This window comes from Bubalus kerabau, chromosome 7, assembly GCF_029407905.1.
Source record: "Bubalus kerabau isolate K-KA32 ecotype Philippines breed swamp buffalo chromosome 7, PCC_UOA_SB_1v2, whole genome shotgun sequence".
Classification (NCBI taxonomy): Eukaryota; Metazoa; Chordata; class Mammalia; order Artiodactyla; family Bovidae; genus Bubalus; species Bubalus kerabau.
In genome coordinates, this window is record NC_073630.1 from 85,390,329 (window position 1) to 85,404,450 (window position 14,122).

A 14,122-nucleotide genomic window follows, 5' to 3' on the forward strand; every position below is an offset into this window, starting at 1 on the left:
CAATGGATTATGTTTAACTCCCACTGCTGATTCTACAGTTACATATATCTTCACCCATGCCAAGAAGGTTGCTCAAAAAGAGAAGTGAAGGTAACGTTAGTTAAAACTTTCCTTTAAATTCAACCCTAAATAAAATCTGATTAATTTCCTTGACAAACGTAAAGACATATCTGAAACATAATTTTTATTTAATAAAACTTTATATATAAAGGAATAGCGAGCTGTAGATTACATGGAGAAATAATCATGCACTTAATTGTAGACGGTATACACACATGAAGTGATGCAAATGTGGTGCAATGCATTTCTAGAGATAAATAAGCAACGTCAGTATGATTTACAGATTAGTGTTGTTTCCCCGGATCTACAGTCAGTCAAGCCTGAAGAAACCTGAGCAAGGGTGATCCACATTACATACTGAATTTAGAAAATAAATTGTACCTGAAGCTACCAATGGGCATAGGGGACTTCTCGGTATTTGGTTTTCTCTTCAGTTAAGACACGTTAACTCTCATTACCTATTTGGTATGTGCATATCATGGTGAAAACAAGTTTGGGTTCATAAGGGTTAATTTTTTCCCTATAAGGAAAATGTGTTTTCTTCCTCATAAGCTGTTCTTGACTTTGACATAAAGTACTATCCTGTTTCATGAAGCCACTGAGAAAGATCCAAGTTTTAAAGGGCAAGTCACCACACTGTGGACAAAATAAGAGTTTTTTCAAATGAAAAAGAAGCATGCATGATCAAGTTTCAATTTAAAAGAAAAATTAAAACAGAAAAAATAATCCAAGTGCAAACTGCTTTGAAATGATCTTTCTGTATTGGTTCTATCTCCAGTTACTTTCTTGGGCACTATTTATTATGCATTTAAAGTTAACCTGTACATTTTTAAAAGCAAGTATGTAATAGCTATTATATGCACACAACATGGTAAACTAAGTCCTGTCACCTTCCACATATGTCCAAAGAAGTTCATATGGCAGAACTTATACCTAAAGAATCTTTAAAAGGCAGTTAAAAGCATGCCAAGTCTCATCAAAGTTTACATTTGAATTTCATATAACAAGAGTATTATTTTTCTCTTCAGAGAGACAGAGTCATGATAGAGTAGCAGATAAACAAAGAAATATCCTCTGATGTGAGTTGTTCAAAAATAAAATTTCTGAAAGCAAAATGAATATGAAATACTACACTGCAAGTAAGACACTCTCTGAGTACTAATTATGTATATCCAGTAGAATATAACTTCAAATCTTTCATCATTGCCAGAAGTTTTAAAATTCTGAGAGGAGAGAAATCAAACTTGAAGAGAAATAATCTCCATAAATTAGCAAAGTAAAAGGTCATTTGCTCATAATCACTGGAAGATATACATATACATGATCCAAGGGAAGCAGACAGCCCCTGCAGATCCGCAGGCAAACTCTTACCTTGACAGGTGCCATTTTTCTCTTCGTATCCTGCCTTGCACATGCATTTCCCAATGGGTACCAGCCACTCCCCTTCAGCACTGCAGTGCATTTTGGGTGGTTCGTCTGTCACAGAATGGTTGACACAGGAGCCTGCCACTTCAAGTAACTGTGAAGAATCAGCTCCAGTAATTGTGTCAGGGAAGACAGCTAAATGTCGTACCACAGAAGGGCATTTTTTATAGTACACTCGCACTGAAACAAGAGCAATGCAAGCACCCACATCTTGAAAAGCGAGATAAAATCCCTTTTTGCTTAGAGGCCCTACATCTCTGACCTCTGTGTTCAGTTTCATGACACGGTCACCAAGATCAAGTTCTGTAAAGCTTTCATCGGCAGCAATGGTATCAATTTTGATGTACTGGTTTTCCTTGATGTTTCTCCCATTCTCGTTATCTGACTCAAAGTAATACATGTTGAAAGTCTCCTTACAGGTCCCCAGCCCTCCAGGAAGACTGTTGCAGTCCCGCAGAGTAAATTTGAGTTCTATGAAGATTCTGGAAGCACCTTCATTGGAGATCCAACTGGTCAAAAGCCAGTTATTCTGGTTCTGTTCCATAACTTTGCATACTTGGTATGTATGGATAGGGGCATAATTTTCATCAACTTCACCAATCTCTTCCCACTGTAGAATATAAAATAGAAAAACAAAAAAGTAAAAAGATGATTAGAAAATAACCAGCAAAATAAAAGAAAATTAATTCAGATGTAAAATTTCTGTAGCCTCAATATACAGTATTGAGAGAAGGAGATATACAATAAAAATTTAAAAAAATAATTTCCCTTTTCAAATTAAATTAATCCACAATATATTAGTCATTGTCTCGAATGTAACTCAGGTGTGAACACATGTGAATGATATTCTCCAGAAAAATTCATGCATTTCAGAGTAAAAATAAAATTCAATGTGGGATATGATTAACAAGAAGCAGTGAGGGAAATATGCATATTTGGAAGAAAGTTTGTAGAAAAGGAAATATAATTTTTTAAAACCATAACAATGAGAAAAAAGCAGCAAATGAAGAAAAGAAGGGAGAAACACATGACTGAATCCACATTCAACTCTCAAACAACACAACAACGTAATAAAACTTGAAAGAATATTCATTAGCTTAAAATAGTTTATTTCATTCAACCGATCAGATAGGACTCTTTTAAAAACTGTGTTGAAAGTCGTTTAGCCATGTCTGATTCTTTGCGACCCCATGTGGAATTCTCCAGGCCAGAATACTGGAGTGGGTAGCCTTTCCCTTCTTCAGGGATCGAACCCAGGTCTCCCACACTGCAGGTGGATTCTTTACCAACTGAGCCAAGGAAGCCCAAGAATACTGAAGACAGACTATCCCTTCTCCAGCAGATATTTCCGACCCAGGAATGGAACCCAGGTCTCCTGCATTGCAGGCGGATTCTTTAAAAACTGAGGTACCAGGGAGTGAAGTCGAAGTGAAGTCGCTCAAGTTATTTCTGACTCTTTGCAACCCCATGGACTACAGCCTACAAGGCTCCTCTGGCAATGGTATTTTCCAGGCAAAAGTACTGGAGTGGATTGCCATTTCCTTCTCCAGGGGATCTTCCCCACCCAGGGATCAAACCCGGTCTCCCACATTGCAGGCAGATGCTTTACTGCCTGAGCCACCAGGTAAACTTCAAGGTACCAGGGAAACCCCCCAAATTGTGTTACGAAGGGTTTAATCATACATGTACCCACAAATATAAACCTAGAGACAGAAAGAAAATAGAGATATACAAATTATAGACTAGTAATACAGAGAACCTCATCATTTCAAATACTAAGTGATTTTTTGTTATACATAACCTGAGAACGCATTAATTCTTTCTTACTAACCCTTATTTTATGCACAATGATCTTAAAAGTTATGAATATATATAGGATATAGAAAAATTAAGTACGATTTATATAGCTTTCAAAATACTATTCAGTCAAATAAGAGATCTAAACCTCTCTCTCCTAGCAAACTATCAACACTACAGTTTTGAGAATGTCACTGTACCATACCACATTTTATACAGTGTAAGTCATATTTTTATTCTTCATAAAGATGTTATTATAACAAAATATTTTAAACCTGTCTAGAATCTGTGGGAATAAAAGTACATGCAATTTTGTTTTAAATCTTTAAAAATTATCCTGAAACACACAGAGCAATGAAACCGTACATACTGATTTTCAATAAATCCAAAATGTGATTTCAGACATTAAGTATTATAGATAATAAACTTCATAGAACCTCATTTCTTTAGACACGAAATTAAATGGAGCGTTATTGCTTGATTCTGTTCAACTGACACAGATGTGAAAAATTGCATCACAAGGGATGCACATAAATCGTATACCTTAGATGGCTACTCTCAGAATTCTAGCTGCCATCAGAAAGACAGAAGTAAAAGGTGTTAATGAGGGAAAACTGATGAGCTCATTCAAATCACAAGACAGACATCAAGACTGTTATCTTTCCTAACAACATTTACGTTAGAGGGTTACATGAAACCTTAGTTCATTCATTTAATCTCACTTTTGCCCCCTCTCAAAATGTATATAAATTGTACTTTGCCTCTGATTTTCTAATCAGCTTTGTCTCTCATTAAACTACTTACAGTTTCTTCATGAAGCCATCCAGATATCAATGTTATTTATTATAAATGGTTACTAAATCCCATGCTTAATATTTCATGGAAAAAAGCATCTCAACTAACCAAATGAAAATAACAAAAGTGATTCATTTATTGTAAGAAGATTAAATGTATTTCCTTTGAATTAATAAATCAGAAAAGAACATCAAAAAAAGCTCTTCCCTGAAAAAGGAAAACCAAAATGCCACATTATCTCTGTTTTAGATTCTCTTATTTCTTAAGAGTTCTACAGTGCAAATAACAAACATATTTCTAATCCCTGGCCTTGAATCATTTATAAAAGACCTATTTCTGCATCTTATAGTCCAACAGGGCCCTGCTAGCAAGTCAAAAGAACTGGACAAATAAAAGGAATAGTAGCATTTTGCAAGATAATAAGACAAGAAATTAACAGTCTTTGTACAAAGTCCAAGGTACCACAAATATTATTAAAAATGCAAGCCAAGCAGCACTTGACAAGACAGCTTAATAGGTACTGCTTTGGGTGATAATTTCTAAGTATGTGCTTAAGTATGTTACTCCTCTGAATATTCTCTATTAAGAAGAGAAAAACTGTAATTTTCTTTGATGTTATAATATATCATGGTGGGATTTTATCTTTCTTTTCAAGTGTCCAAAATATAAATGAAGGCTCACATTTTCTATTTCTAATGAATGAATAGGAGTAATTTCTTTTAAATAATTATGGCCATAAGCCATTCAGAGACTCAAAAAGGTAATATAGATGCATTTTTCAATAAATAGCTGCTCCTGTCTAGACAAATACACTAAGAAACAAACAAAAATATTTCCTTTATTTTAGATTGGCTAGCTGAAATAAAATGCTGAATTCTTTGAAGTTGTCTTCCCTTTTAATACAAAGAAGACATCTTGCTATCCTCAGCAAATATCTTATTTACAAAGAAGAAACAAGTGGATGAAGAGAAAGTAACACTCTCCGAGAACATAAGATCACAACAGGTATATTCCCAGACACTTTTGCAAATGTCATGTCAATGAACTACCATAATTTAAACAAGAGTATAGACAGAAAATGCAATATTTTCAGTGTAATTTTGTTGGAATTCCTGTTTCCATAGCATAATAAAAGTATTTGTTGATTACTGTAAGTGAGGTGCCTGGGCAGTTTGGACACGTCGTCATTGCACATAATTTAGTGGATTTAGTTCTATTCTTCAGGTCCTGCTACTCCTCAAACCCCACCCTCTAAGCCTAGACTTTTCTCTGTGTTTGCTTTCTCCTCATTCCTATTTCTTTGACTTATATTAAAGAACTGATTACACACCCAGCTTGAGCTGGCTTAATTTCTCTCTCAAACTCTTGGGCTTGCTTCTTTCCCCACTGGCCACTGAAAACAAATCAGTTTCATTCTAATCCCATGTTTGGCCAGGCATCAAAATTCAGCCACATTTATCAGAGAAGTGGAAAAGAAAAAGGACTGGTTTTCATATCCATATTTGTATCATGGAGTTACCAACTTTTCCTATGCAAGCTATTAAGAGCTGTTTTCTCCCTGCCTGCTTCTCACAGCCCTATTTGATTTCTTCCCCCAAGCTTGTAGTATCTCTTATATTTTTAGCATTTATTTCATTTCCAAGCCCCTTGCCTGTACAACACCTTGTGTGCATTCACAGTTTAAAACAGTGACTCAGGACACTTAGCCTAGATTAAGTCTCCCCTTATATTATGTCCCCAAATACACATGAAGAATCATCAAGTAAACAGAGTCATTTTGACCTTTCAGGTTATGGGGAGGCTTGGTATTTAGTTCTGTTTTCATTATTGTGTGTTTATATGTTTCTACATAGAGATTAATTTACTGAGGCTAAAGTACAGTGATCAGAAACACTGTAGCAGAGGCCTGCATATACATACTTAACTGGTCTTGTATAAAGAAAAGATTATCAGCCTGAAGTCCTAGAATTAGTCCCAGCCTTTACAGTATCTAGATGCATAAACCAAGAATTAAGCACTGGTATACTGGTTACATTGGAGAAGGCAATGGCACCCCACTCCAGTACTCTTGCCTGGAAAATCCCATGGATGGAGGAGCCTGGAAGGCTGCAGTCCATGCGGTCACTGAGGGTTGGACATGACTGAGCAACTTCACTTTCACTTTTCACTTTCATGCATTGGAGAAGGAAATGGCCAACCCACTCCAGTGTTCTTGCCTGGAGAATCCCAGGGACGGGGGAGCCTGGTGGGCTGACGTCTATGGGGTCGCACAGAGTCGGACACGACTGAAGTGACTTAGCAGTAGCAGCATACTGGTTACATAATCTAGAATGAGAATTGAAACTCTCTATCCCAGTCATCTAATATCCAATATAAAACATCATAAGTGGCCTTAAAAGATCTACTTCCATTGTTTACTTTAGAAATGAGAAAAATTAAAGACCATATATTCTCAAGCTCACAAAATACCACCTGAGCATCTCCTCTGTCCATCCCCTGTCCGTGCCTCTGCCTTCTTATTAGCATGTCTGTCCATGAAGTCTGAATTTGTGTGTGAGATTCCTTGATTCACTACACTACTTTTACTCCACTCTGTTGAAACTAAATTCACATTTTCTTTCAGACATGATTTAACCATGACTAATTCTTTTTCTTCCTTTCTCCCTTCTATATTTCCTCTCTTTATTAATACTGTGAAACACATACGAAAGTAAAAACATAATTCTCTTTTTCTCTACTATACCTCAGAATCTGATACCATAAGACACAGGGTAGGAAACTCAGTAAATATTTTATAATGAATGAATTAATATCAAACATATATATTCCTCCTAAGTTCAGAGATATGTTAATATGAAATTTGAAATAATTCAAACATGGTAAATAAATGATTATATGATTTGCTTTTTGTTTTACTTTGAACAAAAATAAATTTTGGTCTCTGTAAATTGTCTGAACTTTATAAATTTAAATAAAGGAATGTTTATAAGCTCATATTTTTGAAAGTTAGTCTTCAGTGAAAACGTCTAGGAATTTAAGACATTATTTTTATTCTAATCATACAACTACTTTCAGTTTAGTCTTGCATATTAACCTGTAGAACTAGCTTTCTTTAGCATTAAATTTTCCCAGTTATAACTTAAGAGCTTAGTATAGATTAATTAGATACTTTTAGTATAAAATGTTTTAACATATTCAGTTTTTATTTTTCACTCACTAACCTTTTTCATTATTCTATACAGATTAAAAGCCTAGGAGGTGGCATATCAGTTACTGGCACTGTACCTTCTTTCCTTTTCAGTCAAACAATATTACGACCATCTTAATCATTTTATTTGGCAGAGCAATGTTAAAACATAGCTATGGGTCAACTTCTTCCAGCTTTACTCTGCAATGTCCAAGGCATAACTTTGCAACAAGACCTTGTTTATCACATAAATGCTTCTTTGAATATAGTGTTAACTGTCCTAAAACTCAGCACTCAAAAAACTAATCTTGTCCCATCGATTTATGGCAAGTAGATGGGAAAACAGTGGAAACAGTGGCAGACTTTATTTTGAGAGGCTCCAAAATCACTGCAGATCGTGACCGCAGCCATGAAATTAAAAGACACTCACTCATTGGAAGAAAAGCCATGACCAAACTAGACAGCATATTAAAAGCAGAGATATTACTTTGCCAGCAAAGGTCCATCTAGTCAAAACTATGGTTTTTCCAGTAGTCATGTATGGATGTAAGTGTTGGACTATAAAGAAAGTTGAGTGCAGAAGAATTGATGCTTTTGAACTGTGGTGTTGGAGAAGACTCTTGAGGGTGCCTTGGACTGCAAAGAGATCCAACTAGTCCATCCTAAAGGAAACTGATCCTGAATATTCATTGGAAGGACTGATGCTGAGGCTGAAACTCCAATACTTTGGTCACCTGATGTGGAGAACTGACTCATTGGAAAAGACCCTGATGCTGGGAAAGATTGAAGGTGGGAGGAAAAGGAGATGACAGAGGATGAGATGGTTGGATGGCATCACTGAATCAATGGATGAGTTTGAGTAAGCTCCATGAGTTGGTAATAGACAGGGAAGCCTGGCGTGCAGCAGTCCATGAGGTCACAAAGAGTCAGACACGCCTGAGCGACTGAACTGAACTGTCCATTATGCCTTAATATCACAACATTCTGTACAATGCACTTGAAATGCTCCATGAGAAATTAATTCTAGGCTTCTCATTTTCTTCAAAAAACTGTTAGATATCATTTATTATTTTTTCTTTGTATGTGCAGTATATTTGCTAACATCACTGAAGATATCCTGGCCTCATATTACTAATTAACTGCTGCTTTTAAAACAGTAGCACCTATCCAAGATCTTAGAAAGTGCCTGGGAAATGGTTTGACTCCGTGCTCAAATTCAGAATTCTGGCATTTTACCCCTTTTAACTAGTGATCAACACATTCCAATTGCTACTGCATCATAAGTTTACCTAAAGTTTAGAATTTATGGAAGCTTCCTGCTCTTTCAAAACTTAGATGAAATACCACATGAAAAATCAGAAATTTCAAACAAACCAGAGATTTTTTGTTTCTCTATGTTTTGATAATAATTTATACTTTTAATATCAGATTTTTTAGATTATTGCATTTTTTCAATTTTGCTATACTGATTAAAATTAGGTAAAATATACTCAAGTAAGAAAATAAATGAATTGCTTACTTTCTCATTTTCTTATTTCCTCAGTTTCTCATTATGATAAATGATTACTAATATATTTCCTGGGCTTCCCTGGTGCCTCAGTGGTAAATAATCCACCTGCCAATGTAGGAGACACAGATTCAATGGGTCAGGAAGGTCCCCTGGAGAAGGAAATGGCAACCCATTCCAGTATTCTTGCTGGGAAATCCCAAGGACAGAGAAGCCTTGTGGGCCACAGTCCATGGGGCCACAAAAGTGTCGGACATGACTTAGCAACTAAACAACAAAAAATATTATTCCTCATAACATTTTATTAGACTTGCTATGCTTATATAAAATCATTACGTTTTTCCTTCCTGTTGGATGTACAACTGAGCTCATTTGTCTCTGTGTGCATGCAGACATCTGCCACTACCTAATACATTCAACCCAGGACATTTCTTCTGAGAGAAAATAGGATAGAAAAGACCTCACAGAATAGGAGACTTAGGATCATTATTAATGGTAAAAAAAAAAGTTGAGAATCCTATTATTGTTGGGACAGACTTTTTTGTCTGTTCTTACTACCTCTGATGTGTTACCGTCCACTAGAAGCCATTCATCATTAAAGAGAAACACTGTATTATTAAGACCAGTGCATGCTGGACACGCCTATGAGTCCCTAAGCCTCCTGCCTGTCCAGTGGCTGCCCAAATGCTTAAACAGTGAGAGTCAAGTAGAAAACCAAATTTTTACTTGGGAGATAACACAATGCTTTAAAAGAAACTTTATTATAATTCAAAGATAATCATGGAACATGTGAAAACCTCAAAGCTATATTATAATATAGGAACAACAGATCAGAGCTACAGCTAGTGAACCTACATTTGAGAATATTAATTTTCTCATTATGCACTGTATACATGACTTAATCATACAGAACACAACCACATCATTTTTCAGAGGAGTAAACAGATCTAGAGAGAGTGATATGTTTTTAGTGCCAAATTAATGTCTCAGATCAGAGCTCTCTGATATTAATTTTTTCTCTTTTAGAAGGGTTAAAATTCTAATGTATAAAATATAGTGGCACATGAAGTAATACTAACCATTATAAGAGAAAATTTTTCATTACCTGATGAACCAGGTATTTACATTTTCATAACATAAAACTGTGGGCCTTTGTTGTGGAATTCTAGCATCCATCCTTCCTTGCTCAATTTAGTGAGTTTTTTATCAAGACAACACAAGTCCATTTAGCACCGAAACATCTCAGTTTTTATGCATAATCACCAGGACAAGATGGTTTTAAAAGAAAGATATTTGTAGCATTAGTTTCTGTTTCAGAAATTAAATCTAAAAGCTATGGCTTTTTAGTAAAATAAATATGACAAAATGTATCAACTTTTAGTGAAAATCATTTGAATCAATAATCTTGTTACATTTCCTCAATAATATGTTAGTGGAAAAAAGATTGCATCAAATAGGTGTTTTTGTTGTTTAAAACATCTTTAAAATTCATGAGTATGAAATAGCAATATTGCTAGAAATGACTCAATTAATTTTCTATGTATGAAATAAAGCTGTAGTCAATTACTTTATTGCCCACAGAATAGTACAAATATTTATGGGCTCAAATTCAATTTGTGAAACAAAATCACTTGAGAAAGATAGAGTTGAAAACTTTCAAGTTTATATGGATATTTTCAGATGGAAATTTATAGACAATTGAGCATCTGTCTACAACACTAAATAAGAATCATGAAGAGATTTTTTTTTCACCTGGAAAAACAATTCGTATTTTTTCTAATGTTGCAGTCAGCTTTTTTTTTTCAAAAAGGAAAGAAAACATATGGATTCTTTCTTCATTTATTTTTTTTTTAAGTTTTTTTTAACATGGATCTTTTTTAAAGTCTTTGCTGAATTTGTTACAATATTGCTTCTGTTTTATGCTTTTTGGCCACAAGGCATGTGGGATTTAACTCCCCAACCAGGAATCAAACCTGCGCTCTGTACTAGAAGGTGAAGTCTTAACCACTGGACCGCCAGACAAGTCCCCCTTCATTTATTCTTTAAAAAATATCCAAGTGCACAAGAAATGAATTAGAGATTGGAAAAAGCAAAAGCAAAATATCAGATAATTATTCACAGAGAAGTTTATCACTTAAACAAAAAGGTATTTCTTATAAAATACTGTAATGAATATTATCTAAAAACAAAAAAGAAAAAGTATATATCATGACTGCTTCTATATTTGTCATTCTAGTTTTAAGAAGATATATATTGAACAGTTTCACATTAAATAACATAATAAAAGATATCTGAATACCTCATTTATATTTGGCTTTTTTCTTGAAAAATCTACTTACAAAAACAAATTCAAATGTCACTTGGTCAATATAATTTTAAAAGGCAGAATAAGATTAGTGAATATGTATGCCCAAAATTAGCGAATTAATAAACTCAATTAAAATCTCCCATCAAATATGGCATGTTTGTGATTATGTGCCATGTAAAATTTTTTTAAAAGCTGCTAGAAATGGATTTATAAGCCACTGATCTAGTTTAGCTCCATTTTATACAATATATTGAGACACTTCCATTTTTATGTGATAGTATCTTGCTGCTGCTGCTGCTGCTGCGGCTGCTAAGTCACTTCAGTCGTGTCGGACTCTGTGCGACCCCATAGATGGCAGCCCACCAGGCTCCCCCGTCCTTGGGATTCTCCAGGCAAGGACACTGGAGTGGGTTGCCATTTCCTTCTCCAATGCATGAAAGTGAAAAGTGAAAGTGAAGTCGCTCAGTCCTGTCTGACTCTTAGTGACCCCATGGACTGCAGCCCACCAGGCTCCTCTGTCCATGGGATTTTCCAGGCAAGAGTACTGGAGTGGGTTGCCATTGCCTTCTCTAGAGAGTATCTTACCCTGTATATTTTCTGTCCTGTTACACCAAGAAATAGTCCAAAATTGGATAACTTGTAAAACTGTAGTAATATAAATAATCTTTTGTGTACTCTTGCGTAAGTTCACCTAGTCTGTGAGTTCATATCTTTACAAAAAGATGACTGTGATCTCAGTTTACAAACTTGCATTAGTGACAGTGGTACACATTTACCACGGAGATCTTAAGATCTAAGGAGTCATATGTTTCTCCTGTGTTTCAGGGTTTCATGGTGGACACACACACACGGACACTGATACAGACACTCACACACAGACTCACAATGAAGAATTCCTTCCTGACAGTCATTATGAGATGTTAGAGAATGGTCCTCCAAGTGTTATTTAAATATACATGTTCTCAATAACACTTAATATTTTAGAGTGGCATTACTATTCTCTTCAATATAAATACTGTCCTGTTATAGACAGCTAAATATTCTATGGGGATGCCTTCTTTTTGAAGCAATATGAAAGTTTAGGTAAATGAGGAAAAAAACTGTTTCACTTGGGATTCAGTTTAATGAAAATAGATTAACCTTTGGTGCATTTGATGTTGTAGGCAAAAAGGATACAATATACACTCACTATTCTGGCAAAAAAAAAAATTTAAAAAAAGGAAATAAGATTTCAGTAAACCATTTGCAACACTGGATGACTTATCCAGCCTAAAACATATACCAGAAAACATAACATTGTCTGTGGTCCTGGTCTTTATGCCACCCTCATTTTTCAATAGATATTACATTTCTGGTGCAGGCTTTACAAACAGCACCCATAATCAACTCCATGTCTCACATTAATCATGTTCTTGTAATCACTGGCTATTCAACACAAATCTCCATCTCAGTTTTTGTTGGGAAACAGCCACATTGGAGCTTTGAGTTTATTCAAGTTTAAGTGATTATATTGCCATTATACGGATTAAAGTTCACAGCGTCCACTTGCCACAGTCGGATTAAGGATGCTGTAGAAATGGAAGGTGTCTATAGTTACTTTACTGTACAGTCAGAAGCTGGAGCTTCCATATGGAACAGCTTTATTTTTCAGAACTCCAGGGCTGCTCTCTGTGAGGTGGAAGTAAAAGAAGAAACAGCCATGAATCTACGGAAATGTATTTGTTGGGCCTTTTCTGGCCAAAACTCTTCTGTCAACAAAAAACAGCTACTTAAGTACAAGTATACACTTTATTAAAAAATATGAAAATTTTAAGTGTCTCTTGATAGTCCTAAAATGACAATTCCAATTTTTTAGTGTTCATTTTTACATGTTTTTGATCATTAGCTTAACACAAATTTAACTCTGGCCTACATTAAACTATAGAGTTGTTATTAATATAACAGGATTTACTAGTTGAAGATAATGACTGACATACTTATAGAAATTTTCTATCAACTCAATGTAAATATTTTATTGTATTTTATTAATGAATTTTTAATTTGAGAATTACTGTGAAATGGATTTTTCTGAGAATGCTAAGAATTCCAGACAATTTCTGTAAAAACCTTTAAAGCGTTAGTGAAATTACAGCAAAAGGAAAGATAAATTTTATATTTGCTCTTCCTACTTAGGTCTTCTGCCAGTATTTTTCCTGTATCTTCTTATATTAACCATTAATCATCTTGAGGCCTTTTCCCCTAGGTTAGTACCCACAAATGAGAACAGTGAAATTAATTTTGCACTAGGGTTTTAATCTTAAAATTAAACCAAGTTTTTAATTGCCTTTTTTCTCTCCTTATCAACAAAATCCCTTTTGCCAGTATACAAGTAAGAGGAAACATAAATGTGGAAATACAGACATCAGGTAAGTCTAGTTATAGTACAGAAATATAAATTTTCTATAAAGAACTATATTAATTAAATTTAGAATTATAGCCTAAAGGATCTTATTAATATTTGAGACTTCAATATCTACTTATCAGATCAGATCAGATCAGATAAGTCACTCAGTCGTGTCCAATTCTTTGCGACCCCATGAATCGCAGCACGCCAGGCCTCCCTGTCCATCACCAACTCCCGGAGTTCACTCAGACTCACGTCCATCGAGTCAGTGATGCCATCCAGCCATCTCATCCTCTGCCGTCCCCTTATCCTCTTGCCCCCAATCCCTCCCAGCATCAGAGTCTTTACCAATGAGTCAACTCTTCGCATGAAGTGGCCAAAGTACTGGAGTTTCAGCTTTAGCATCATTCCTTCCAAAGAAATCCCAGGGCTGATCTCCTTCAGAATGGACTGGTTGGATCTCCTTACAGTCCAAGGGACTCTCAAGAGTCTTCTCCAGCACCAGAGTTCAAAAGCATCAATTCTTCAGTGCTCAGCCTTCTTCACAGTCCAACTCTCACATCCATACATGACCACAGGAAAAACCATAGCCTTGACTAGACGAACCTTTGTTGGCAAAGTAATGTCTCTGCTTTTGAATATGCTATCTAGGTTGGAAAT

The 14,122-nt window shown here is 35.3% G+C and overlaps 1 protein-coding gene across 1 annotated transcript in view; it reads right to left on the reverse strand.

Annotated features, from left to right (window-relative positions):
- Window positions 1–908: 908 nt before the first annotated feature.
- LOC129657088 (ephrin type-A receptor 5-like) overlaps window positions 909–14,122 on the reverse strand; it is an 81,281-nt gene continuing 68,067 nt past the window's right edge. The window contains exon 3 of the mRNA XM_055587406.1: window positions 909–2,095. Within this exon, the coding sequence (XP_055443381.1) occupies window positions 1,223–2,095 (873 nt within the window). The 3' untranslated portion in view covers window positions 909–1,222. The remainder of the gene's footprint in view (window positions 2,096–14,122) is intronic.